Source organism: Ciona intestinalis, chromosome 11 (assembly GCF_000224145.3).
Source record: "Ciona intestinalis chromosome 11, KH, whole genome shotgun sequence".
Taxonomy (NCBI): domain Eukaryota; kingdom Metazoa; phylum Chordata; class Ascidiacea; order Phlebobranchia; family Cionidae; genus Ciona; species Ciona intestinalis.
Window position 1 is genome coordinate 657,222 of NC_020176.2, and position 27,387 is coordinate 684,608.

General features: G+C 35.9%; 4 protein-coding genes across 5 annotated transcripts; 1 reads left to right on the forward strand and 3 right to left on the reverse strand.

The window, feature by feature from the left end:
• Positions 1-1,068: 1,068 nt before the first annotated feature.
• Positions 1,069-2,850, reverse strand: LOC101242994 (magnesium transporter NIPA2). The gene is made up of 4 exons (XM_026836759.1): positions 2,846-2,850; positions 2,339-2,499; positions 1,714-1,976; positions 1,069-1,332 (listed from the first exon to the last, which is right to left on the reverse strand). The coding sequence occupies exons 1-4, from the start codon at positions 2,848-2,850 to the stop codon at positions 1,069-1,071; spliced, it is 693 nt and encodes a 230-aa protein (XP_026692560.1).
• Positions 2,507-14,598, forward strand: LOC100182462 (WD repeat-containing protein on Y chromosome-like). Its single transcript, XM_026836760.1, has 22 exons — positions 2,507-3,680; positions 3,983-4,167; positions 4,560-4,674; positions 5,014-5,095; positions 5,398-5,504; positions 5,740-5,916; positions 6,295-6,469; positions 6,770-6,904; positions 7,193-7,467; positions 7,692-7,801; positions 8,133-8,333; positions 8,497-8,761; positions 9,156-9,294; positions 9,610-9,715; positions 9,972-10,297; positions 10,850-10,978; positions 11,288-11,766; positions 12,062-12,283; positions 12,668-12,943; positions 13,329-13,439; positions 13,777-13,892; positions 14,214-14,598. The coding sequence occupies exons 2-22, from the start codon at positions 4,001-4,003 to the stop codon at positions 14,596-14,598; spliced, it is 4,098 nt and encodes a 1,365-aa protein (XP_026692561.1). The 5' UTR covers positions 2,507-3,680; positions 3,983-4,000.
• A 2,268-nt stretch (positions 14,599-16,866) lies between these two features.
• On the reverse strand, positions 16,867-19,310 carry LOC104266204. Its single transcript, XM_009861868.3, has one exon. It carries the CDS (start codon positions 19,218-19,220, stop codon positions 17,739-17,741), a length of 1,482 nt encoding a protein of 493 aa, XP_009860170.1. The 5' UTR covers positions 19,221-19,310; the 3' UTR covers positions 16,867-17,738.
• Positions 19,311-20,618: 1,308 nt separating this feature from the next.
• LOC101243166 (acetylgalactosaminyl-O-glycosyl-glycoprotein beta-1,3-N-acetylglucosaminyltransferase-like) lies at positions 20,619-24,816 on the reverse strand. Of its 2 annotated transcripts, none has more exons than XR_717447.3 (4): positions 23,201-24,816; positions 22,701-22,894; positions 21,989-22,329; positions 20,619-20,988 (listed from the first exon to the last, which is right to left on the reverse strand). XR_717447.3 is itself a non-coding variant. In XM_004226583.4 (4 exons), exons 1-4 carry the CDS (start codon positions 23,936-23,938, stop codon positions 20,690-20,692), a joined length of 1,386 nt encoding a protein of 461 aa, XP_004226631.3. In that variant the 5' UTR covers positions 23,939-24,235; the 3' UTR covers positions 20,619-20,689. The 2 variants fall into 2 exon arrangements, 1 of the variants encoding a protein (XP_004226631.3); XM_004226583.4 differs by having other exon boundaries at positions 22,175-22,329; positions 23,201-24,235.
• Positions 24,817-27,387: the final 2,571 nt, after the last annotated feature.

Below are 27,387 nucleotides of genomic sequence, written 5' to 3' on the forward strand. Positions count from 1 at the left end.
CACCCTCTAGTTATAAAGTTTGGTGAACTGTATATTTATTTTAACACTTGATTGTGGTGCAATAAAAAACAAAAATGCTGGTTATAAAATCAAGAAAATTTAAACACAATAATATTTACGAGTATACGTTAAATATGCGATAACGTAATTACCACTGAACGTCATTATAATTGCTTTTTTAACACAAAAAAATCAAAATCAGGTAAAAAATTGTGATTAAAATAGGAAATTAAAACATTGGTTAATAATATCAAATAAATAACGTCTGGTTGCTACGCAGAGTTTAACGATTTCTTTTAAACCATGGCTTCATTAAATAATGATTAGCGGAAAATATTAATTTTAAACATCACCCCAGCGTACAGTTGAAGTCACAACTTATATAGTACCAAATATACACGCTGTACTGTTGTAAGACAAACTTTATCTTTAACGTGTGCAACGATAAAAGCGTTTAAATGTAAAAATATAACTTATTTTTCTCGCGTGGGGGAGCAACGACCCCCGTTATAACACGGGTGCTCTGTTTCATGCAAATCGAGCCCGAGTTCCCACATACTAAATATAACTTTGCGTGTGATTTTTAGGGGTTTAAAATTGTACACGAAAACACAGCACTTGGGCTCGGATTAGGGTGAATTATGGCCGTTGAAGCATTTACAAAGGTAAAACAACCTTTTTAACAAAGTTATTTAAAACCAAACGCTACATATAAACCAGTGGAACCTTTTTCTCAACCCTGAGTTTAAATGTTTTTTTAACGACGATATTTTTAACGATAAATAACAATAGCACTTAATTATTCGAAGTAAAAAACGAACAACGAAAATATTTTCACCAATAAAATTTCATAGTGCTTCTTTTTAGTTTAAAAAATGCCACAGTTTTTTTTAGAATGTCTATCTATGGGTTAAAAAAAAATCGAAAAACGTAAAATCGAAATTATACCTTAAAAAGAAAATATAGAATATAGTATTGTAGGGTAAGATGGATACCGTTAACTTTGAAACTATTCTGACCAAACATATAACCAGTAGACTGAGCAGCACTTTAGGATCTAAGTCAACATTACAGTGAGTCCATTTCCAGGTCTGGCACTCGGTTATACCCTGACGTTGGTTTCGTGTCTTTATATGAGTTTAGGAGGACGACCCCTGTTACTATGGTGACGAACCCACATCCGAGTCCAGTGCAATCCCTCCATGAGAGGAAAGCAAACTCCCGGAAGAGGAGGATTGATCCGAAGATCAGGAAGAGGTTGGTGAAGACGTATTTAATGGGCGAGATAGCGCTCGTGTTAAACAGGGCAAGGGCTTTGTTAAAATATACGACCTGGAAACGTAATATGAATGAATGTATGAATAAATAAATGAATTAAATAATGTAACTTAGCTATCCTCTCGTGGCGGGGCAACGACAGTCGTTATAATACCAGTGTTGTATTTCGCACACTTCGTGTCGCGTACGAGTTACCACGTATGAACACGGATTTAAACCATCGCAGGGAAGGGCGACAGACGTGTAACACGGGTGTTGTGTTACATAACTGTAACCGCATTTATTACGACTAAAATCCACATTGGTGGTACAGTCTAGCTACAACTCGCTATCCTTGGTTACACCGTGAGTACTCGAACCACAATTTCGTGATGGCGCTGACCAACTACGTTTATTGTACAATACCCCAATATATATATATAATGTATCCATTACCTGCACTGGTATTCCTATCAAGTTCGCTGCGACCAGCACCCAGAACAAGGGGTGTAGGTAGGGGGTTACTGGGTTAACTTCGGGTGGGGTAAATATATCCTTGATAGAAATCCCCAACCCTTTACCACACAAAACTGTAAGCGCCCCCACAACGTTACATATTGTGACGTACACCATAAGATCGATGTGGCCGCGTTTAGGAGCGATGAAGACAATGAGAACAGCGGCAACAACGAGTAGAATACCACAGTATATGAGGAAAGCTGGAATGTAAGGTTGGCGTTGGATTGCTTGTGGTTTAAAACTATAGTGAAAAAATTGACGCTCGTGACTGTGGGGTAAGATGAATACCCATAGCATATAATACCGTGATACATTTCGTAATGGTGTTTCGAACAATTAAAAACGCTATTTTAGGGGCGCGAGAAAACGGTTACACAATTCTGAAAATGGAGCGATATAGATCAAAATAAAAATGAACCATCTTACCCCAACCTACCATATTACAATTATGATTCTAAATATTTTTTAGCCAGGACAGCTTGAAATGGGGGCGTTTTTTAGCTTTGTGACAGTTTAAGCTTCTATTTAGAATCTAGGTTGTGATAAATATCAAACAACATACCAGGGTCAATGAACCTTTCAACCAATTCACTGTAGTTTGAAACCTTCTCATGAGTTGGTGCATGTATTACTATGATAGTGGAACCAACTAAACTTAATAAAACTCCAATCTTGCCAAGTCTGTTCAATTTCTCCCCGAGAAAGATGGACGACAGGACAGCGCTGTTGAGTTCAACGTGTTATTTGTGCCGGTATAGTTAAGTGCCAATTAAATTAAAGTTTAAAAAATCAGGAATATTGAAAAAATTTAAACATTTTTAATGGTTAAAGCGCTCGCCTCGTAACCAGACGAAACGGTAAAGAAAATAGGCTTCTACCAGTAACTATAGTGAGTGCGGAACAACAGATATTAAGTGTAAGTAGCAAATATAGAAATGCTGGATTTCAGTCACAAATCACTAAAACACTGCTGTTCCCGAAGCTTTATAAATGTTTAAGGTCACTGGTACGCCGTTTCGATAGTTGTGAGACGCTTTTTAAACCCATATTGCAATAAACGTGATTATACTTCATTTTATCCGAATGACGAAATACTAGACCAGAGGTATTTCTAGTAGACCTTGTGCCGTGTCTGAATGAACTCATAGTTCCAAAAGGTCGGACACAAAAATCTCCAACACGAGTGACAAGATAACCTACTAGCTAGCGTGAATGGAACAATCCGTGCATTCATAAAGGTAACAGAATAAATGCGGTATGTCTGTTTAAACCTGAACTGTGAAATTATTTCTGCGGTTACCGGGCGTGACCAGAGGATACAGGGCTTAGTGCTGTTATAATTACTGGCGTGCGTGTCCGTGGGCATGATATTTAATATAGTAATTGCTTCAACCCAGTGGTCACTAATGGTTTGACTAAAATATGAACGCCAAAGGCAAGGCTTATTATTTTGGTATATGAAGCGACCGTGTATAATGCGTATAACAACACACATATTTATTCTTTATATTCGGTTGTTTGGCTAACCACTGACTCGTGTTAAATTATTGATTTTGCCATGAAATGAATTATCCAATATACATGAATGTGGAATTAGATTTCTGGGGATAGTATAACGTCAAAATATGTATTGTGATATCACAATGGTAACTACCGGTTGACGAAATAATAAAACGATTGTGACATCACGAATACAATATGGGAATACATATTAACGGGAAAATTTCGCGGGATGCAAAAAATATTGGGTGTTGTATATTTTAGGGGATAAAATATGTGTTTCTTTAGCTATTTTTGCGCAAAACGATCTTTAAAATATGTTTTACATGGTTGTCTTGCAGATTATTCGGTAGAATTGACTTTTTATAAAATTAGATACGAGATTTGGGGAACTATAATAACAGGTAAGCTTGATGTTTTATTTAAGTAAACGAAATTATATGCGGTAGACAATTTAGCGCTTATTGGTTTCGTGTTATTTATTTAAAAACCCCATACCAAATATCTCATAGCATGCTATATAATTCAGCGTGTTAGTTTTTGGGATTTTTTCGAAAACGTTTGTATAATTTTTTATTTTACAGTTATTAATTTTTAAAACCGCAAACAGTTAAAACATGAATAAAGTGGGCAAATGTTTTATCCGACAGTTTAATCTTAATGAGACTTTAGAACGTATAAAGCTGGAAATTTTAAATTCCATTAGAACCGACAAAGTGCGATTATGACGGAACAACTAAAACTTCCGGTGATCGGGAAAAAGAAATCATCGAGCACTTTACTGCCGCCAGTGGTGGGTTCATGTTGTTCAACACGGTCACTAGGTGGGAGAAGAAGCGTCGAGTCGCGTGGTTCAACGTGTGCTACGTCAGATGGGGACTTGGATAAAAGGTGAGAATGTAAATGAAGTTGGTTTTGTTTTGGTATATCTGTATATTTTTTTATAAAATTGGCTGCTCTTATGAAATTATTTTATTAATTTTACTTTTTTATTCTTGCATACAAAGGCAATGGCAATCGATGTAGCACGGATGTTTCAGCCTGTATGTTACTTATTTTGAAATAATACTAAGTGGTTGATAGAGTCGGTGAATTTTTCAAAAGATTAAAGTAAGATGTTCAGCGTCTTTTCGCTTTAGTGTTTGGACATGTTTGGAACCGCAATACCCCATTTGTATAGGCTACACATTACACAGAGGTGCAAATGTGTTTCCGTTACCAGTAGCGACACATTTTTCATATGCATGTTATATTGTAGTAACTTAAGAACTATTTTATTTCAGTCTTTCATCAACGGATTCGTTGACAGTTGAAGAAAGCAACCAATTGAATCGGAGAAAGAAATCAACCATTGACCAATCAAATTCGATCAAGACCAATTTAAAAATGGCGGGAAAGGTGAGACACGTGGTGACAAAGCCTGTTGTTGACAAAGCTTGTTAGGATTGACATAGATAGAGTGTAACGGTCACACCCGAATCAGTTTTGTACTTCTGTTTTATCCATTATTTCTATTCAAATAAGAGACTGAAGATGCCATTTAGGCGAAATATGTTATTTATTTAATTGGTTAGACTTGAATTTTGTCTGTTACATTTTCGCAGCACCAGATCCAAAGAGGTAAATAGGAATAGATAGCATTCATTATAAAACTGCTTCTAGGAGGTATTATACAACGGTGAAGCAGCTTAGACACACATTAACAAGGGTGGTATATCATCAACTTTTAAATAACAGGAAAGCGGAAAGTCAGGAAAGAAAGTTGACGATCAAATGAACTACGAACACTTGCAACAACTTGAGCAGATATTTAATGAAGGTATGGAATAAACGACAAGGCTAAAAAACGATATAAACCGGGGATGGGCCATCGTAAGGGTAACTGCAGTTTAATTAATAACAAGGGAGCATAACTGTAATTAATGGGCACGTACTATTAAAAAATGATTAATAAATTCGGAGATACACAAATCAATAAAACATATTTTTATGCGTTTATGATAACGATATGTGTAAATACGGATTGTACAACGCCGGGGCAGAATATTTCTTCCAAAGTTAAACCTAGCCTAGAATGACAAAATATCTGTAAGTATGGTAACCTGTTTTATGTAATGCAAGGCTCCAAGGGCGAAGAAGGATTGGACATGAAAGAATTCCGAGTAGCTATGAAGAAAACGATGGGAAACGATATCGATGATACAGAGTTGGATATGATATTTATGAAGGTGAGTGACAGCCATTAGCGTGACTTAATGGGTGGAGTACAAAAGTGAAGGACCCAACTTGGTGACCCGTAGGTTGGCTCAAGGTACAAATAGGCAGAATGTGCATAAAATTGTAGTGTACATGTTGTTCATTTATCTGAAGTTGCCTCGGCAACTATCTTGCCTGTTTTCTTTCTTGTGTATCATTGCTATCTTTGCTTTGTAACTGGAAGTACAAATACATTGTGTTCCTTAGGTTGACAACAATTGTGACGGAACGGTGGATTGGGATGAATACCTTTCATACATGTTGTTGGAATATCAAGAGAAGAAGAATATGTTTACACTGGACCAAGATTGTCCATTTCCAAACCGTTTGTCAATTAAGACAAGCAATCATCTGGAGTCGATATGTAGTGTAAGGTTGCTACAGGTGAAATAAAAGAATAACAAGTACAACCATATAACTATAAGGCATTCTATCCGGCCGAGATCATATGAAATGGCATGACGAGATGGCATGGGGATCTGCTGGGGTGTAGGTGAAAGTTGGCTCATTACCTCTTCTAACAATATATGGTATAAATTATAAATACATCTCCACTCTGCTATAAACTAGCATTTGCTACGATCATTCGCTTGACAAAACATAATTGTGTTTACTCCTGTTGTGCAATTGTGCTTAGTAAATATTGCATAACAAAATGTTGAACACAAGGCATTCAACAAGGTATATACTACTGGCTGACAAAATTTAATTGCACAATTTCTACTGAACCAATATAAACCATACACTAATCCATACACACAGGCATTTGGTCGGGCAAATGCTCATGGTGAGGCTGAACCAGATGATTCAGCTAGCAGGTACCTCACCTTGTCAAGAGAAGGTGTTTTAAATATTTGGAACATGGATTGGACGCTACAGAAGTCTCTAACATTAGATGCAGCGAAGGGCATGTCGGGCCAACCAACAAACCCAGCAGGTTAGACTTAACAGTAAGGTTTTCAAATAACCAAACTACCATCAAGGCTACTGCAAGATTTGTTATTTTAAATAGGTGATTTACTGTACAGGTTTTTACGTGATTTACAAAGGGACTTTTATTGGTATTTTGTATCAAAGCAATTTACAAATAGATCAACCCATACTTTTTCATTTAATATTTTTTATTATCTTTTTATAGGTCATGTCTTTTACCCCTATAATCTAATTTATGTATTAGGTTTTGTTTCAGATGATGTTTCAAACTTTCCACAAATTTAATTCTTATTTGTTTAACTAGGAAGTAAGGGTTTGGCTGTGACAGATATGGTGTGTATGCCGAACTGCAACACAGTGGCAGTTGCTTCTACTGATTATGAAGTGTCTTTTTACTCAATGACATCAAACATGGTGCAGAGGAGATTTCAAATTAAAAGTAAATTTTAGCTTTCTTCATTTAACTGATTGCTTTGCTGTCAAAAGAAGACTTGGAGATCTCAGCTTTAACAAAACACTTAATCATGAACTGCTTTGACCAAGTCTATGCCCAATAGCATCTCAATAATAAGGAACAGTGATACAGTATGTAAAAATGATACTGTAATGTGAAAAGTATGCAAGCGCTATAGCTTGAAATTAACCATAAAACATTAATTGAGCCTAAGTATATATCATTGGTGTCAGTGAAACATGTATTACACAACAACATTGGTTTTTAATTTAGATCTCAAAGACTGTCCCTTAACCATGGACTACAGCTACAACTTTAAAAAACCTCAGAATGCAATCCTACTGTGGGGGGACACCAGTGGAAGCATAGTCATTATAAGATTCCATGAAAATCCCAATCTAAGTCTGTTTTCTGCCCCGTTATGCCCAAATAACCAAATCAGTTTAAAGCGAGTGTTGCAAGGAAGTATTAATGGCTTGATAGCAGCGAGATTTAAGAACGTGCATACAGATTGGGTCCAGCAAGTCAGATACTTCATTAATAAAAAGGTAATTTATAAATTGGAGTGTGACACAATGTGATTTAACTTGTAATTAATGGTAAAAACAGAAACAATTCTCCATAGCTATTTAACAATGGTTATCATTAATAAGGGATCAACAGTAGTAAAATAAATCACTTGTTTATTGGTATTGTAAAGTGGTGATTGAAGATAAAGGTTCATTATTGGCCTAAAATGCACCATTGTGAATTGATAAGATATATTTAACAGGGCCTAGAATGCTTTATTTCTGGATGTGTAAAAGATGACACTGCACTATTTTTTGCTGATATCACAGAAAAAGTAACAGGCACTGGCAAGCAAAGAATGAATGTCAACAGGTAAGTAACGGGCTTTGATTACTTTTTATTCTACAAAGTAAGATCCAATGGCACGGTATGCATGTGAACCTAGATTTTAAGTGGGTCCCATTGCCGCTAGTCCCTAAAGCCATTTTACCAAAATGTTAAACTACCTTAACACACTTGTCTTTTAAATAGAAAATGCAACTTGGTGAAGAACTTTTGTTGGACTAGTTCAGAATGCTGTTAAACAAAGAACTTGACCATATCTATTTCATAATGCGTCATACTGAGTGTCCGCTTTTATTATGTCCGTTTTCAGCTTATTTGAAATAAGTTGCGTAAAGATACACAATATAATGGTTTTCAGGCGCTCATACTTCTGCATAAGAAAGGGTGTTCTTTGTCTAACATATGATCCTGAATGGAACCTTATTGTGACTGGTAGTCGTGATTGTGATGTAAGAGTATGGAACCCATATGTAATTGCTAAGTCATCAGCAGTATTGAAAGGTCATAATTCAGCTGTTCTTAATGTGGTGGTACGGTCATTTGATCACCAAATTATCAGGTGGGTAATTTTAACTATGTTTACGGAAAGACCTACAATGCCCCGGGACCAAACAGATTTGACTCTTTGTGCCGCATGTGTAATGACCCTATTAAATAAATATTGAACATAATGCAAGGATGCAACAGGTACATAACTGTTCCTGTAATAAATACTCCACCAGTGTCAGCAAGGACAAGAATGTAAGAGTTTGGGATCTCCGAGATTACTCGTGCAAACAAAACATCCATGGTCGTAACATTCCACTTGGTAGACTTGATATCACAGCAGTTTGTTTTAATGAGAGATACAAAGAACTTGTGATCGCTACAAACAGGATTGGAGTCCTTCACCCACGAGCATCAGCAGTTACAAGTTATTCTTTAAAACAAACTAAAAGCCACCAGAAACCTGTAGCTAGAGTGTTGTTTAATCCACTGTTTAACCAGGTAAAACTATTGCGGGTTTTGTTTGGGAAAAGAGTAGTTTTTATGATTTTTGTAGTCTTTTAAAATTTCTTTCAGCTATTCCATCTTAAAAAAGCTGAAATTGTCAGATTAGTTTTAGGGGCTTGTGATTCTACATTGGATAAGGTATTTTCAAAATTTCACTTCACAGGTGTATTTCAGTAAGAATACACCAGAACAACCATTCCATAAGCTCAAATATATTTTAATTTCAGTTACTACACACTTTAAACCCAGATTTCACTAAACTGAACTGCTTTGTTATCTAAGATTGAAATTATAGTTCCAGAATCTGTGATTTCTAGTCTAAAACATTCATCCTTGAATTTTCATAATTTCATCCAGAAAATTTCAACAATAAATGTTACAAACACAGATAGTGACAGGGAGTGAAGACTCGATGGTTTGTCTCTGGGACATAAAGACTGGGGTGAAACAAATGCAGTTTAACACTGGTAATGATGTGGAGATAACTTGCATGGCCTTTGATCCAACAAACAGAAGATTGTTAATAGGTTGGTCAAGCTATATACAGTATAGTATGTGATGCCCCAAGTTTGCCCATTAAGTCACTATTAAGTTGGTTTAGTTTTCATTGACTTGGAGCTACCAAAAAAGTTTAGGAGCAGCAGAATAACACTCTGTGTTGGCGTATTGGACAATACTGGTGATGGTCCAATTCTAGCACAAATCCCAAGCCTCCCTCCTCCTCCTCCTTGGACCTTGAGTGCCATAGATAGGACTATAATCATATGTAGAACCTCACATATAACCATACATAACTCATTACTGCAATCCTTTTTACTGCAATACATTACATTTGACTATAGGAGGGAGAAATGGTGCAGCTATTTTATGGAACTTTAACAACGGAGCAAAACTTCGAAGCTTGGAAAAGATGGATAACCAGGAGATTACTGACGTTGTGTTTACAAGGTATATTGTACAGAAACATTAAAACTTGCCAAATTTATAAACTTAATTTGAAAAGCATCCACAATCAAAATAACAGAACATTAAGGACAGTATTTGTTCATACCTCATAAAAGACATTTACAACTTAGATACAAGATACAAATAATCATGATTAGAAATGTTAATGGTTGGTTTATACAGCCCTACTATTATTGGGTGTCCAACTTGCACTTTATGCTCACATATTTGTCACAAAAATCTCAATTTTATTCTACAGGCAACGTATTGTAACAGCAGGGTGGAACCGACATGTCAGAATTTACTTGGATTCTTACGGGAACGACCAATATGAGTTGTTGAACCAAACACATGATGATGATGTACTAAGCCTGGACTATCACAAGTCAGATTCATTACTCGCATCAGCATCTTATGATGGGGATGTCTATATATGGTCAGTTGATGCTGGGGAAGTACTCATGACATTCAACATGCATATAAGCTTGTTGCCAATACACAGAGAAGACCAGGTTGTTAAGAAGGAGAAAAAACACAGGGTTCGAAAGTTGAAGAAGCCATACAGTACTGCAAGCAGTGCATCTGGTATAATGTTTGCTATTAACTCTTTTCTAAGTATCATTTATAAAACTTAATGCAAGCTGCAATAAATGTAACAAGTATTTTGTTTCAATTTAACTAATACGGTTTATTTAATCAGGGAAAATTAATAATTAGAATTATATATTTTGCTATACAAGTTTAGATAACGAATAATAAATAGTCCTACTTAAATTTGTAGTCAAGATACAAACATCATTCATCCAGGGTCATGTTTTGTCGATGCTGTTCATATTTGGTTTATACTCCTATATCAAGTGTAGCTTTTGTAAATTTATTCCTTGTGTTCGTAAAAATACTATTCCTACTTAAATTTGTATACAAAACATCATGTCTCTCTGGTCATGTTCTGTGGATGCTCCCCAAGCCCCCAATTACACATTTCTTTAGTTTGTACTATCCCTTTTATGGCCCATATCACTCCTATGTTAAAGTAGGCATTTTGTGCATATTAGCTACATTGTACGTACCAATCAGGCATCCATATAACTGCACTGAATAATGAATGTTGATATAAAACCTCAACAAATAAAACAGAGTCAGAAAGCAAGAAATCCCGTCATGGAAGAAGGTCGGCCACAACTATTGGGTTTGTTGTGAAGAAAGATGATGTGTGGTTGCCATCTAATTTACCATGGCTGAAGAAGAGTAAAAAGCAATGGAATGGTAGGTGGAAGGTGGATGAATAAGATAATATTGTTGGAATTTGCATAGCATCAAAATAGTGGCACATATGGTTAAAATGTTGATTTTGTTATAGAATAATGTAAAATATTGATTGTTAAATCTTCGATTGTGCAATGCTAAGAAGATTATCTTAACATCTCGTACGACTGAACAACTAAGGCAAGGATCTCATTCTCATATCCAAAACCTCTTTGTCATCATTTATCAGCCACCTTTGTGATGAATGTCTGTTCTATTTTTAGTTTGTCAGGTTTCTATCAGTACTACTGCTTTTTGTTAACATTTTAGACAAAGAAGAAAGCGTTTCCTCTGACAGTACTTTCAGTGAGACCGAAAGTGAGCGCACTCACTCCTCCAACTCTAGGAGCAGCTCAAGGTCAAGTGCCAATGAAGAAATTCATAAGAAAGCCATGCAGACCGACCGTGCGGTTTATAAAGTCCTTTTCCTCCAAATGAGACAAGCATCAGAGACATGCTCTACACTTATAACAGCGGGAACTGATGGCTGGTTAAGCGCTTGGTCTGTTCATCAACGTGGTGGTATGCTGGGTTACTACCATGCTTGTAAGAAGCGGGACAGAGGTGACTTTGTTACCTTCATGGTAAGCGATGAGAAGAATAAGGTTCTGGTAACTGGGGACAGCAGAGGTTATCTTAGAGTGTGGGATATTGAGAAGTATTGCAATGAAGAAGATGTTGTTAGGAGAAGATCAATTGTAGACTCATCAATGGAAATGACATCTTCATATGCCTCATCTGTTTATTCAGTAAGTTTAAACTAAATGTATTAAATCCTTTCAAGTCAGTGATTCTCATACTGCTTTTTACTTGTGTACCATCTTTCATTTCATGAACCTCGTACCACTCAATTGAAAAAGAATATGGTACAGGTAATAAAATCAAAATAAGCTGCTTGCCTTACAACAATTTTGTTTTTGTGAAAACAGTTTTCTTACCAAACCATCTACTTATTTTAACACATTTTACAACACTGTTCAGTTCCACATACATGTCTTTATCACTGTATCATAAATCACCATACTAACATATTTGTCATTGCAGTATCAATCCAACTGTCGATATCTACCAACCGACCAACCCCCAGTGTTAAAGATGTCGGTTCGAGCACACACCTCTGCAGTCACTTCCATAGCTTATGTCACAAACTATGGGATGATTGCATCTGGAGGGGTGGATGGGAGTGTAAGGTTGTGGGCAATCAATGGGAGATATATTGGAACTTTTGGCCAACCAGATTCATGGAGCATTGACTTACCAATTGAGGTAACAAAACAACTGCATTGGCTGTTGGGTGGTAAACTGTTGCCCAAATCTCTGGGTGTTGGGGTACAGTTCCATCCAGGACGTTACCAATGTAGAATAGACTATAGATCAAAACTACGATGGGCATTAAGTCAAATGGGAAATCTTTTGACTGATGGTTCTGAGATAAAATTTTAGCTTATGCCTGAACACTTGTATCAAAGTTTTAAAGACAGGCACAATTATTGTTTTTCTGTTTTGAATTAACCACCCCCCTTTTAAAAAATGCATTTTTCAGGAAATAACTTTAAAACATACAGCTCTTAACCAAGTATTAAATCGAATATGATGTTATTTCTACCAGCACATTACTATGTGATACCTTGATGATACCATACTTTACAGATGAGTGAGCTGCCAGTAGCCATACCCTCAGATGTAAGACGGGTAGCTTCACCCACAACGCTACGTACGGCTAAAGGCAGCGTTCATACGCAGTGGAAGCAAGTGAAAAATGCAGTGAATTTTGTCAACCTAGCAGGAAGGCTAAATGATATGAATATGAATACGAAAGCTTCTAAGAAACCGATACCAAAAGCAGTACGAGTGGTACAGGAGGAAATGGTCAGGAGAAATTCAATTGAACAAAGGCTTAATGCAGTTTCAGACAGATTACTTGAGGTATAACTTGGTAACAGGTATGGAAGCTTGATATATTGGTTACTGGAGGTATGTGAAGTATATGAATACAGCATACAGGTATGGAGGTTTTATGCTGGTATTTTTACCTTAGTACACTCAAGAAAATGGTCCAGGCTAAATTTAAGTTAAAATAGTGTGATACAGCACTCAATTATGGCAATTCTGATACAAAAAAAGATAGAAACAGGTCTTTTAGCAAAAAAAAGACATTAAAATTCAGTGAATTCCCTTAAAGCTTCCATAGAATAAAAAAGTATCTTTTCGAATTGATTTTTTTGATCAGAATTTCAGGACATGTCACTTCTTTGACATGCTAATGAATGCATAACAGCCACTTAAATATCTAACACTATTCAATGTAAAGGAATCTGCACCTGAGACAGCCATGGAATCTCGACAAAGAAGGGGAAGTGTAACTGTATGGATGCAAGATATTCCTCATTCTATAACATGCAAGCATAAATCAGTTGATCAAGTAAGACATCTTAGTGATAAATGTAAACTGTGATTCTAAAAATTGGAATCGTAAAAGGGCGTTTCTACCCTTTCATAATTTATCAACTATAAAATAGCCAGTATTAAATTGAACAGATTGAACATCTGTTCTTCTATGTGGACAAGTCCTAGTCGGGTAACTAGGATTTAGGCTAAATTCAAGTCAAAAAAATGTCTTAGGGTGGGATGTGCTCATGCCTATAAATAAAGCTCTCTAAATTCAAGTTTATGAAGACACCAGTTAATCATAATATGCTGCATTTGATAACATAGTCTTACATAAACTAGACATTAGGCTACCAGTTCTTTTATTCCAGGTTGAACAAACCTTTCAAAGAATAAAGAAAGAAGGATTGAAAAGCAAGATACTGGGAAATATCAATTACAAACCTAAATTGAGACACAGAAGGCATAGAATTGATACTGATATTAAGTATGTAAATATTGTCTACTTAACATATTCTTTTATTTTTTTATTTAAATCAAATTTAAAGTCAAATGATAATCAATTATATATACTGGTTTTAAAGGAAAAGATTGTGTATCTATTACTTAATCCATGTAAATATGAATATATAGGCTAATAGGCATATTTACTGTTATCTGCTTTCTTTTGGTTATTTTTATACTAATCTCTTTTTTGTTTCAAAATGAATAAATACAGAATTTGATTGAAGGTAGAATAAAATATTCCTGATTATTAATTACTGCTAGCTGCAGCAGGTTAATATTTATGAATTGAAATTATTTTCAGATGGTGCGACAAACATGCTGTGATATTTAATTCCCTTCCATTTGCGCAACTCAACCAACCTGCCATACCCCCAACCCCTGAACATATGCGGAAGGAGAATAAAGAGAATGCGCGATATCATTTCAACATGGCGCAGAAGAAGTTACAATTATCTGCAGCTTTTAGACGAGCTTCAAGACAGGAAAGTCGACCGAAATCTAAAACTCCTGATTTTACTAAAACCCATGATAATGTTATCACCCTTCCACCAATTGGTGGCGGAAAAGAGCCACACAGATCTGGGGAGTTACGAAACGAAGCCGGCCATAAAATCGTGGTCAAAAAGTCAAATATTTCGAAACACAGAGCACCCTCACCTCTTGCCTCACTACCCGTCATTGCTTGAATAAAATCTCTATTTTATAAGTTGTACTATTATTTTCATTCTAACGTTACTTTAAACATGTATGCTTAGGCAAAAACTGAAATGACATGAAAGTAGAAATCATAAGAATAACACACATTTTGATGAAAGAAACTCCTCAGTTTCTAACATGTTGCCTTTGCTTCAAAAAGCAACTATATTTCCTTTATAAAGTATTTAAGTAATTTATATTAAAAGTATCATTGTGCTTTTAACAGTGTTCTAAACCTTACACCGTTTATATACCATTGCAAAAAAATAACCAATTCAACAAGTAAATTCAACAAAAATCATCACACAAGTAAATATAAACAAAAAACAAAACCCTTCAGCCTACATAGTATAAATCTTTCAAAATACATTAGTAAAGCCTAGAATCCTCAGACCAAATCAAACTTTGTTATAAAGCTTACATAGTTCTTACCTTACAATAACACGCAAAGCACCCAGGGGTGTAATCAGAATAGCTGGTGCGATCGTGTAAGCAACAAAGTTGAGGATTTCTCCAACTGCCACTGTAACAATATGCAGGTGATAACTTATTGGAAACCAAATAGCCTGCCATGTTGTAATAATATAATAGGTAACAAAGTTTTATTAGTTGCAGAAGGACAGTGATAGCTAGATCAACAATCCTGTGAAGCAAAGTTCAAGTCACTGATTACATTGCTAATGTAAAAAGCAAACGCAGTGTACTAAATTCCAGAGTAAACCTCCCTACCCACTTGTGAGCAGGCAAATTATAAATATATTAACTACAGACCCAAAGCTGAAGGATAACAGCTTCAAAATACATAATCTATGTGGTATTAAAAAGTAACCACTGTTTACTTTTGGTTATTATTATGACAGCCTCAGCTCTAAAGCTGGTTTCACACCAGACGCGTTTGACGGTAGGGTTGTGGTTCTTGTTACGCGGAAAGCAGCAGCGGCGTTTACACCAGTCGGCATTATGCAGTGACCACGTGATTTCTTCGGTTGAAGTGGAAGATGCGGAGCCCTTAAGCTTGCATGCATTTTAAAGAATTGCCATGGTTAAGAGTTTGAGACTTATTGGAGCTGCATGAGTTTAACTATTCTCAAACATTAACTTACTTGACAGCATACCAAGCCACCACCACCATTGAAGTAAATATCCAAAGCCATTCGCTCCTGGATCTAAAAGGAAATTACAACACATTAATTTACATACTAAAAGTACAATATATATTATATATATATATATATATATGTGTGGCATTTAGTATGTAGTGTCATATTGCAATTTAAATAGAGCCATAAAAAGGTTGGCTACAGTTAATTTCAAACAGATGTATTAATGTATATATATAATATGTTTGAAAAAACTGTTATCTTCTCAAAAAAAAATTTAGAGTTATTTAGCAATAACTATGATTACAATACAGAATATTTGTTGCTTGATTTACACGTGTAGTTAGCTCCACTACTCCAGCGGTGACACGTCATTTATAATTGAATTGGAATTACAAAACCAACAAGTTAATCATTAATGTTAATAGGCTTATCTAGGTTATCACTGACATAAATTGTAATACAACTAAAAGTACATGACGTCAATTGGCATGTGGGTTTATTATCCTAATATAATGTGGTGCAAGAACACAAATTGTGTATACTTTAATGATTTAGGATGCTAATATTTGAGCATTTTGCATTGTTGCAATGTGTGGGGTTCATTACCTAAAACTCAGTGTATAGCAAATTGTTTAATTTACTGAATAACAAGTTACACTGTTAAATAAAAAAGGTTTTGATATAAATGCCTGTGTCAAAAAAAATGTGTCAAAATAGAAACCATGCAATATATGAATAAAAATTATGTATATAGCCCATGTAGGCAAAACTGAAATATAAGTTCTTTGAGCATAATATAAATGACGCAAACTAATCAAAACTTGCAATAACTGACAGGTATCTCTGACTCTAATAATTTAATTTAGGACAATTTATCTAGAAACTAGCTTAAAAATTGTTTCTTACCACTTTTTTTGTTCAATTCTCGATTTCTTATTAGTCCTTTCTTCTGTAAAATGAAACTCCCACCCACCAACACTGCTGAAATAACTGACAAAAGTAATCCAAAGTAGGGGTGAGAAGCTTTGGGGGTTTCTTCTGTGTCAGGCAAGTCAGATAGCAGCGAGCGACTTGACCAGTAGGGCATCGTCATTTTGGAGGTAGAAATACACAATATTGTCAGACAAAGTTTATTTGTATAAATTGGCTTCTATGCTACAAAAAAAGGAACCTTTAAATTCAGGAAATGTACCTTCTTTGCAAAAGAAGATAAAAAGGCGAACATCATTTGTCCTGCACTATGGTGGGAAGTATGGCGTTTAAACAAGCAAGAAGTTCAGACTACAAACATTTATTAAATACCAATATTTTAAACAAAAGGCAATAAAAGTTGTATATACGAGAAATATGCATCGAGAACATCAAGGGTAAGAAATCTCTTAAACACAAAAGGCACGGAGAATGATTGCACATAAAATAAAAATATACAAGAACAAAAATAATCACACCAACACAATAAAACCCACAGTTCCAACAGTTAAACTAAACAACTGAATTCACCACTTCTACCTACTAACAATTATTTAAAGTCATATTGATACAGCATGGTAAATAATGTATGAATCAAATATAAACACATGCGATAACTGTTTGTATACTGTAGCCCATGAAACACTATGTTTAACACACCATGTATTTACCTAGCTTTGTTTAACACCTGACACGTCATGCATGACAGATGACACGTTATGTTTGACACACTATGTTTATGCAATTATTCAAATACACCAGTGACAGTGTGTCACCATGGCCAAATACAGCCCATGGTGTGGACCCTGTTGTAATAAACCGATCTTTCGAAAAACAATAAAGCATATCCCATTAACATTATGCTGTATCATATGGCATTATAAGTCTGCATTTAATTCTTATGAAAATATAGAACCCAAATTCATTTTATGATGGTATTACTATTACACACACTTTAGCAATAAAATAAAAGTTCATTATTATCTCATTATTGTACGGCAATTATGGCTTACAGAAAAGACTCAAAGCCCCAACCCAGTGAAATATCTTTAGTTTGTTCATGTTGTGTCATCATCATTTCTATCCTTGTTCATGTTTGAAAACTCTTTTGTTTTATCAGCATACAACATACTGTAGTTATCAATGAGGTCATTATATCTTTGTTTTTCTTTATGTTCAAACTGAGATCCTCCTAAAACCTCAAGAAGAACTTCTCGAAACTGGCGACTCTCCTCTTTATTCATCCCGTTTCCGGTAAGATCATGGTTCGAGATAAGATGAACCTCTAACCTCGTTCCTGATCCGATCCCTGCATCCTCTAGCTCCCGACTTATATCATCTTCCATGCTCCGCAACATCCGATCCTGATCCCCATTATCCACCACCTCTCCGCTCATGGAGTCAACATGTTTCAAGGTTATCTTGACACCTTGGTTTCCCAGCAATACTGGGTCATAAAAATAGTTCCTCGCATAATTCTTCTTCTGCTGATAAAACAACTCAATATCCTTCTGCACACTGCGGGCCACTGTTGCAGTGGGCAGATTCTCAGTGCTCAGGAACTTCTCCATAATAATAACAAGCAATTTTCGCAAGAGTTTTCCGGATAGCTCAACCAGGTTCTCTGGCTTCATGAAGCTTTGTATAACAGTCATAGCAAGATTTTTTACAAACTTTAACTTCATTTCTAATAAAGAAAACTTTTCACTTGCATGTTTTAGAGAAACCTTTGAATTTGTTGCTCGACCATTTGACCAATGCCAATTCAATGCAGGTTTCTCAAGCCCAGCCACTGGTTTAGGGATAATAGGTTGGCAACTGATATCTGCTTTTAATATTTTAGATGCAGGTTTAGTGTAAGGGTGTGCACAGATCAAAGGGGTTTTAATTATAATCAAGTATGAGCAAGTTGATGGTTCATCCACTCTCTCAATGTAACTCTCAATTACAGAGTTATCGCAATAAAAACGAACCTCAGTACTCCTCTGTGCGTTAAGCAATCCACACATAGTACCATTAACATAAGTTTGCGAATGGTAAGACACTAATTTCTTTTCTTTCTTTTTAAACACAGAATGTTTTACTCCATCATCATTTGTTTTATTTTTCCAATTATAATCTGCCTCAAAATCCCCAAGACTAATGGGTTCTCCCATGACTACTCCATCTTCACTATGGTATTGCTTAATTCTGCCATTAAAGCAAAACTCATAAGTCCACCAGCCTTTAATTGTAGTAAGACATGGTGATGAAAGTGACACCAACATTAAAGGTATTGGATGATCAGCAGGTACAAGGTCTACACTTTTATCTTCAGCTAGTGCCTTGGATGTATTGCAGTAATATGCCTGCCCGTATTTAGATGACAAACGTACACCATCTTTAGAGTTTAAATTTTCCTTATAAATTGGTGACTTTAAAATCTCAATATTATAATTTGAGTCTTTAAGATCTTCGATATTTAGAAACGCTTCTGCTGTATTTTCGTAAATACATAAAACATTGAATACCAACAATAAACTATATAATTTGGTAACCATATCCCCACAAGGTGTTATTACACGGCTGTTAAAACAAGAATAGTGTTACAACATGTTTACCAAGAGCATGTAGTAATAAACAAAATACAACTCGTTGCCGTGGAACCAACGTTGGTTACTAAATAGTAAACACCGCTTAGCTCAGGGACCATTTTCGCTACTTGTCCATCTGTGAACTTTGGTCAATAAGGTTAGATTTATAAAAATCAGATTACAATATTTTTCTATCGTAAAATATATAAAGTTCACGTTCTTGCGGGGCGGGCCAACCTAAGGAGACTCTGATCCTAAGTAGCTAAACACGGAGGTTCGGTTTCATACACCTCGTTCATGCTTACGAGCTTCGTGTGCTTGGCTGACAAATTTAGACAACAAATCATGGGTGAGCACTGTTTTTTTAGCAAATGCCGTTTAAATTTCTTGTCCGAGATTGCGCGTACATCGCCGGCAAAAAGAGTCACACAGTATTTCTGTATGGGGCTCACGATTCACGAAGCTGCCAGTGCAATAATTAAGATTACATAATCACAATATGGAATATCGACATAGGACCAAATATTCACTATGCAAATAATAAAGCTTAAGACCGGACATTATGAAGACTATTTAAATCTAGAAGGCGTTGTTATGGTGTTGTCCTGTAATAATGAGGTAATAATGCCTAACATTGTTTGCGGACTTATTGCATGCGGCGTCGGGCGCTCTAATTATAATAGTTACGTCAGAATGGTGTAACTCTAGTTTTCAGGGGTTGTGTCACTAGTTTAATGCAGGCATCGTGGAACAAAATATGAGGGATGTCTTAAGTCGGTAAGTCTGTTCTTTATATCATAATATGTGCAATGACTGTTCTTTATATCATAATATGTGCAATGATATTAAAGTACAATAGCCAATGTTATATTTTTATTTTTTAAGTATTGCTGATAATTTGGACAGCCCATTAGTGAACAATTGCCGTTAAGTGTCTTGCCCATGTACACATAGCCTAGAATGGTAGCAGCGACGAGCCGGCTTTGGTTTAGACTCGTTAGAACATTCTTTAATACTCTGTCATGGTGGTTAACCAAGTGGGTATTCCCAATACCATCACAAAATAAGATGTATAGTAAAGCGAAGTAAGATGGGACACTTTTAGCACTCGGTGTATCCAAATATCCGGTAATTCTTTAAATGTTCTTTGTTTACTACCAAATGGGCCGAAAAATTGAATGAAAAGGTTTCCCGCCTTCCCCCACCCTCACTATATTATTAAAAACAGATATTATTACGCTTTTAAATCTGATACTTGCCTTCATTAGTCCTTTCTTGTATGTTTAACGGCTAATGATTATTGTTGCTAATTCTCTTCGTTGTTTTAATTAATTACCCTTGCTGCTGTACCGAAAAGCTCTGCAATATTTTATGTTGATATATTTCTAGTTTAACACTGATAAGAAATGGCGAAACAATAAAGACATGGCAGTAAATTATTTAGTTCTATTCGTTTCCGCGTCCTTTAAATGCGACCACTGTAGCAACAAAAGCTTTACATTTTGCTTAGTGTGCAAAGTTTGCGGTTTGTACGATCCCACCAAAGGCTCCCCCGAACTTGAGTTGATACCCCATGGTAGGGTTCGGTTTAATTTTCGCCACTTGGCAGTCATTTTAATATAAGCTCGATTCGTCTCATCCCAGGGATAATACATTAGGAGATATTTTGATCCGCTGTTAGTTGTTGCAGGTAAAATATTCGAATCTCTTCGTCCGAGTTTTTCTCGCAGTATTCCTGTAACATGGAAAAAAGAATTGTACAATACACGGATTCAAATTTAATTATTTGATTTTATTTGATCCGAAACGTGAAGATGGGACATCCTTAGCACAATACACCTAAATATCCCGATTGAGTTTTAAACAACTAACAACAACAACGGTCTATATCGGAGTCGTGATGGTGCTGTGGTTTTATAATTCTTTGACGTTGTTTGTTAACTAACAAATAGGACGGAAAACAAAATGAAAAAGTGTCTCATCTTTCCCCGCCTTACTATATGGGATGTTATGGCTGTGCTTAATTTAATCCGGCTTTGGTAGGAGCTTGCCCTTGTAGAGTATCTAGAATATATTTAACTTATATGAATCGTGTAAAAAGTTTTTCCAGCCCTTATTTTAACCTGAATAGGCGTCTTTAATTCTGCCTGTATGAGTTTCTTTCACACATTTGCTTATTTTGAGTTATAACACAGGTGTTTCTACGTCCCCAATTCTTAAGATTCAAACAAGAACAATACTCATAATTTATAAAGATTATGACATTCCCTATACATTACAATTAGATACATTACATTTGACTCCTAGGTGCCAAGGGAAAATCTATATTAGTTTTTTTCGATTGCAGCAGCGTCCCTTTAATAAAATGAAAGTCTCCGTGATCGGTTTTTAATTATTCATTTGGTATTAAATTTATTATTCCTGTTAAGATTGGATTCCCTATGGACGTCTAACAAGCCGACTATCGATTTATCCATTTCAGATTTGGGTTTGCTTTAAGGAATCGAAAACTTTAAGATTAAATTGACACCTTGGTTCTTAGGGGAGATATATTAAAATTAAAATTAGAAATGAAAGTATGTTGAGTTCAACAGCTATGGGCTTTTCAGAGCTTTCATATATATTGATAGTACAGTTAGGTTACGGTAAATGGTTCATGTTTTTATTCTGTTTTATCGTTCTAATTTTTAGTAAACAAAGAATATTTATACATGATTATATAACCGCATACTTACAACTTTAAAAGAGCTTTGTTAATTGTTAAAAACTCGATTGTGAAATATGGGATATTATGAAGTAACGACATCCATCTAAGTCCTACAGAATACTATTGCATTCTTCTGTATTTTGCCCAAAACATGCAGCACGTTTGGGACATTTACTACTTTTTAAATAAGAGATAGAATAACACTGGTGCTTGCCTGTAATATAAACATCTTCAAGATAAAACTCGTTTCGTTGCGTCACTTCCGCCATACAGTATACGTCACGCATCATTGGTTTCTGTAGACTCCACATTCCACCGTGGCAGAAGGTGGGATAGTAAAGACCAGAGTAAACGTCTTTACTGATGTACCTTGAAATATAACGCATTAGATATAATAATATAATCAAAGCGGGTAAAATTATGCCAAGTTAATAAAGTTTACGCGTGTTTGCAGCAGGCACGTTTTTTAACTGACACTCTTTCCCAAACATTTTTATTCATAGCGTATTTTAACAACTGTTGTTTTGCTGTTGATTCCCTCTCTTCGTTTTTAAATGACGCGATCTTCGCTATCGTTTTCAAAGAGATATCATTTGAGATTCAGTTACGCCTAATAATAAGAACACTGCTTTGATCTTGTATCGTGCGGTTTCGTAGCACATGCTCCAACCCCTGACCAACAACCGGTGCCGATTTTTAGTTACTTAAAGTATTTTAATTAAAAAGTAGCATTTTCTTACCATTTACTTTTACGCTGCCTGTTAACTTTTGAATCTTGGTCAAAAATAAATCCGCAATAAATGACGTCATCATAGCGTTCCACATGAAAGAAAGTGTTAATATTCATAAGGTTCATGACGCAATCATCGTCGGTGACGGTGTAGTATGATGACGTCATATGTCCTTCCAATAACCAACGAAACGATGATAAAACCTTTAAGTTATTTTATTTTGTTACAATGTACCACTGTTTGTGGCTTAAAATCGACTTCGTGGGTTCGTCCGTGGATCTCAACCGCAAGTTTTGGTGTCAGTATGTTAACCTTTCTTTTCTATATATTGTGGGTAAAGTAACGTAGCATGGTACACCATAGCTCCTAGAATTTAAGAAAGTATATTGTCCCAATATACACACATTACACCGTCGGTGACGTTACGACAGGAGCGGTAATGGATACGCCCCAAACAGACAAAGTCCGGACATAACACCACATATATATTCACCGTAAGTTAAGTTCACCTTTAGTGGAAGGGCTTTGTATTCATCCAGTAAATCACATTGTAAAAGATCCCCAAACATTTCGTTCTCTCTGTTGAGAAGAAATTGTTCTTCTGACGTTGATGTCCTCCCGAGTAGAAATAATGTGGCGAACCTCGTTCCTCGTAAAAATTCGATTGAACCCCATGTCTCCCTGATTACATCTCTCGCTTGCATGTGGTGTGTGGCGGATTTAACTATAAATATCATCCAAATTTCTTTCGAACTTTCCGTAAACTTCCACGGGGATAGGAGGCCTCGTCTCCCGCAGAAAGGCGGCGCCGTTGGGAGTCTTGAATATTCTAAAAAGTTCTTAGGCAGAGATTCGAACATGCGGGCTTGATTTAAGCTATAGTTTGCCGGTTTTACCCGACAGTGAATTTGGTTTAATCCCTCGTTTCCTACATAGGCAGTACCATCTATATTTCGAGACCATTCGCTATATGGCGTTCTGAGGTGACATCCACTGCTGTTATTGCACCGAACAGGTGCTAGTCGTTTCGGCAACGTCCGTTCAGTCATCGGCATAGATGTGATTCTTAAATCATTAGTATCAGTTTTAGTAGACTTGATTATTTCCTTGAGGCTTGAGTTCTTTAATATGTGACTTTCTTGCGTTATTTGAAACACGAGTCCAATTAACAGCCACAGCACAAGTGTCGCCATGAAAAACATTCGAAGCTTCGCTAAACTAACTACCATAAACCAAGACCTAACCATGATCCGTTTAATTATATCTGCCAACAATTACAAATTTGAATACTTGTTTTATTTTGAGTTGGTTTATAATTCTGTCTCCCAACGCCGTCAACATGTCCCGTGTTTAAAATAAAACTTGAAACAAAACCTATTACGCACATCACACCTATATAGTAAGTTGCGGTAAATAGCCCATGTTTTCATTCTCTTTTATCGTCCCATTAAATATTAAACAAAAAATACTTACTGAATTATATAACCGTATAGTAGACTCACGATTCTAAGGGAGCGTTTTTGGCTGTTATAAAACACGATTAGGAAACATACGTTACTAATTGCTATTAACGTTGTCCATGCTATACCTTACAGTACTTTACACTGACTAACATAAACTCCGACTCTTACACATAATTTCCCTAACACCCTACAGCCCAATGACGATTCTGCTTCGTCTGCCAAGATCTCATTGACGGTAAAACTAAATCCAGTTCTAGGGGATAAATATCTTTCGTGGGTCGATCATGGGAAATAATAACCGAACCAAATAGTCGGATCGAAAGGTCATTAATATTTTATGCCAGTACAAGTTACTTGCGGACCGTTTGGTGAAGGAAAGAAATAATGTATTCTTATACGACACTCTAAGGGTTCGGTGGTGTAAAGCTGGGTTTTAAACCCAACGAAATTCGATACAAAATTTCAGTTTACTGGAACGGTGTTCTTTAGTTGCGAGACACTTAAACTCAGATGGCGATCAATTAATTGCTTTTTTATATTGTGGGGTAATGCCGCACCCTATACCGTGCCTCTCGGATCCCAAGTTGTGCATGTTATAGTAGGGTGGTGGAAGACGGGACACCTTTGACACATAATATTCAAATATCCCGTGTTTTAAACAATTAACAACGGTGCATGGGAGTCGTGGGAACACGGTTTTTTTTTCTTTTTTTTTCTTTGTTTACTACCAAGTGGGACGTGAAAATAAAATGAAAAGGCGTCCCATCTTCCCCAACCCCTAATATATGTAATATTATGGATATAGCTGATAATACCAACATACTATACACAGCTATTTCAACTATATCGATTAGTTCTACATTTTCGTCTAAAACTCTTCTATGCACACAAGAACCATGACAGATAAATTACGTTACGTGACTCAAATTAGCATTATGACGTCACTATCATCTCGTAACCGAATCGATATAAGGCGATTATTTTGTTACAACGACCCATTATTTTACCCACTATGGAAGGATATTATATCAGTTTTCAGTTTGAAACTTATCATTCGTTTTAGTTTAAAATCAGTTACATGATCTTTATGTGAGCACGTTAACAGTAATATTGAGAATTGGCTACAGACAATACATAATAATAATAATGTATGTCAAGGTAATGTCCCTAACTTAGGCCCAGTCGGCGTGTATAGGATCTCACCACCGATAATGGGACAAGAAAATAGAATGAAAAGGTGTTCCATCTTTTCTCACCCTACTATAGTTGCGTAGACATCATATTTCTATATGTTTTAGCGTTGTTCTTCATACGTGACGTAACCTCACATTAAAAGTTCAACAAGTCATCATGAAGAACCCATGAAGAACACTCCGCTTTAACAAACATTTGCTCCAAGAACTTCTAATCTCTTCCAACCTCGTCCTTGAGACATTCGTCTGGTGCTAGGTCCTTCAAGGCGCTTAATATTTCTCAAGTATCCAGTGTATTTGGCTGGCTTAAGCCTTAGTTGGGAAAATATAGTACCGTTGGGGAAGATGGGACACCTTTTCATGCTATTTTCTTCTCCTATTTGGTAGTAAACAAAAACCTTTCGAAGAATTATAAAACCGTACCTGCACAACTCCCATAGACCGTTGTTATTTGTTTAAAACACAATCATGATATTTCAATATTATGTGCTGATGGTGTCATGTCTTCCCCACCCTAATATATATCTTAACGTGGGGCTCGAAATTACTTTTAACGAAGAAGCTAGGGCAGACTAAAAAAATGCTTACATGCTGGCAATAAACATTGAATAACTCGTGACGTTTACAAGGGCTTCCCCCCATTGATTGAACTGACACTAAATGAGTAAAAGCGGCCTTGGAATGAATGTCCGGTCAAAACTATGTGAACGAAAAACAATTAGAAACTTTTAGTAAATAAAAATAGATCAGAAACCAAGGAAAACTATTGTGGCAAGATCAAACAAACGTTATTTATCTTTTCGAACACAGCACCGTGTATCAAATTAAATAAACAACGATGGGGGTTAGAAACCAAACGACATTTGTTCAACTCGCTATAATGGGTAAAGTACTGAGTAAATGTGTAAAATAAAGGGCAGCTGCTAAACCCGCCACGTTTAATTATAGATTGCATCAGTTGGCATTACTGGGACATAACGTTCATTCCCGGCTTAATGGCCGATAAATATCATTGGCGTCCATGGTGCTAAAAATAGCTTTTAAAGTAGATTGAGCTATTTCCTCGCGGTTTCTTTAACGAAAATGTTAGTGATGCGACACCTACGATGATTGACAGACTGATAAATTATAGATGTTAAGACTGGCTCCCAAGGCTTGTATAAATGATGGGCGCTTCGTCATATAAAACACGGGGGACATATCATATGAATCATTGGATTTTTTTAACGCTTTAGGAACAAAATCTTTAAATATAGCGGTATGTTTAATATACGCTTTTATATTGGTGCTTTTTTGGATTAAATACACTGGGATCATTTAAATAAATGTAAAATATGTGGGGTCCAAAAAAGCCCATACTTTAATATTACAGTACTTCTAAATTCCCAAGCGAGCTCATGTCTATACGCGTAGAAACCTTTCAGACAAAAGTAATTTAAGAAATCATTAATAGTTTGAATAATACATAAAGATGACGTCATGTACACATAAATAAAAACGGTAAAAATTACTTGAAATGTCTGGTCTGTCTGAAATTACTCCTGTTTCATAAACGCTCAAATATAATGTTTTGTCTGCTTACACAACACTGCAGGTGGTCTATAGGTATCTATTTGGTCTGTTCTCTTATCTATTTGGTCTTGGAACTATTTCTAAGGTTTTTATCAAGTCGTTTATATGCCCTGACGTTAATGTATCTAACACAACTATGTTGTAATAAATCCCTTTGTTCGCCAACTTAGAAATGGCAACGGCTAAAAGTGGTTTGTTGTTACAAGTTCCCTTTCATCTGAGTAAATGTAACAACACATCATACGAACGCCTCTACTTGTCTTTTTTCGCTGGGAAAACCCTCTTGCGTTTATGTTCGTATAAAAGTGCAGAGAAATACGAAACAATAATATTATCACAATCGAATAGCAATATACAAATACGTACAACTTATAAACAAATGTTGTTACTGTAATAAAAGTTAATAAATAATATGAACTATAAAACACTCCTACTATAACTTCTGATGTTACACCGCTACGCTAGGAT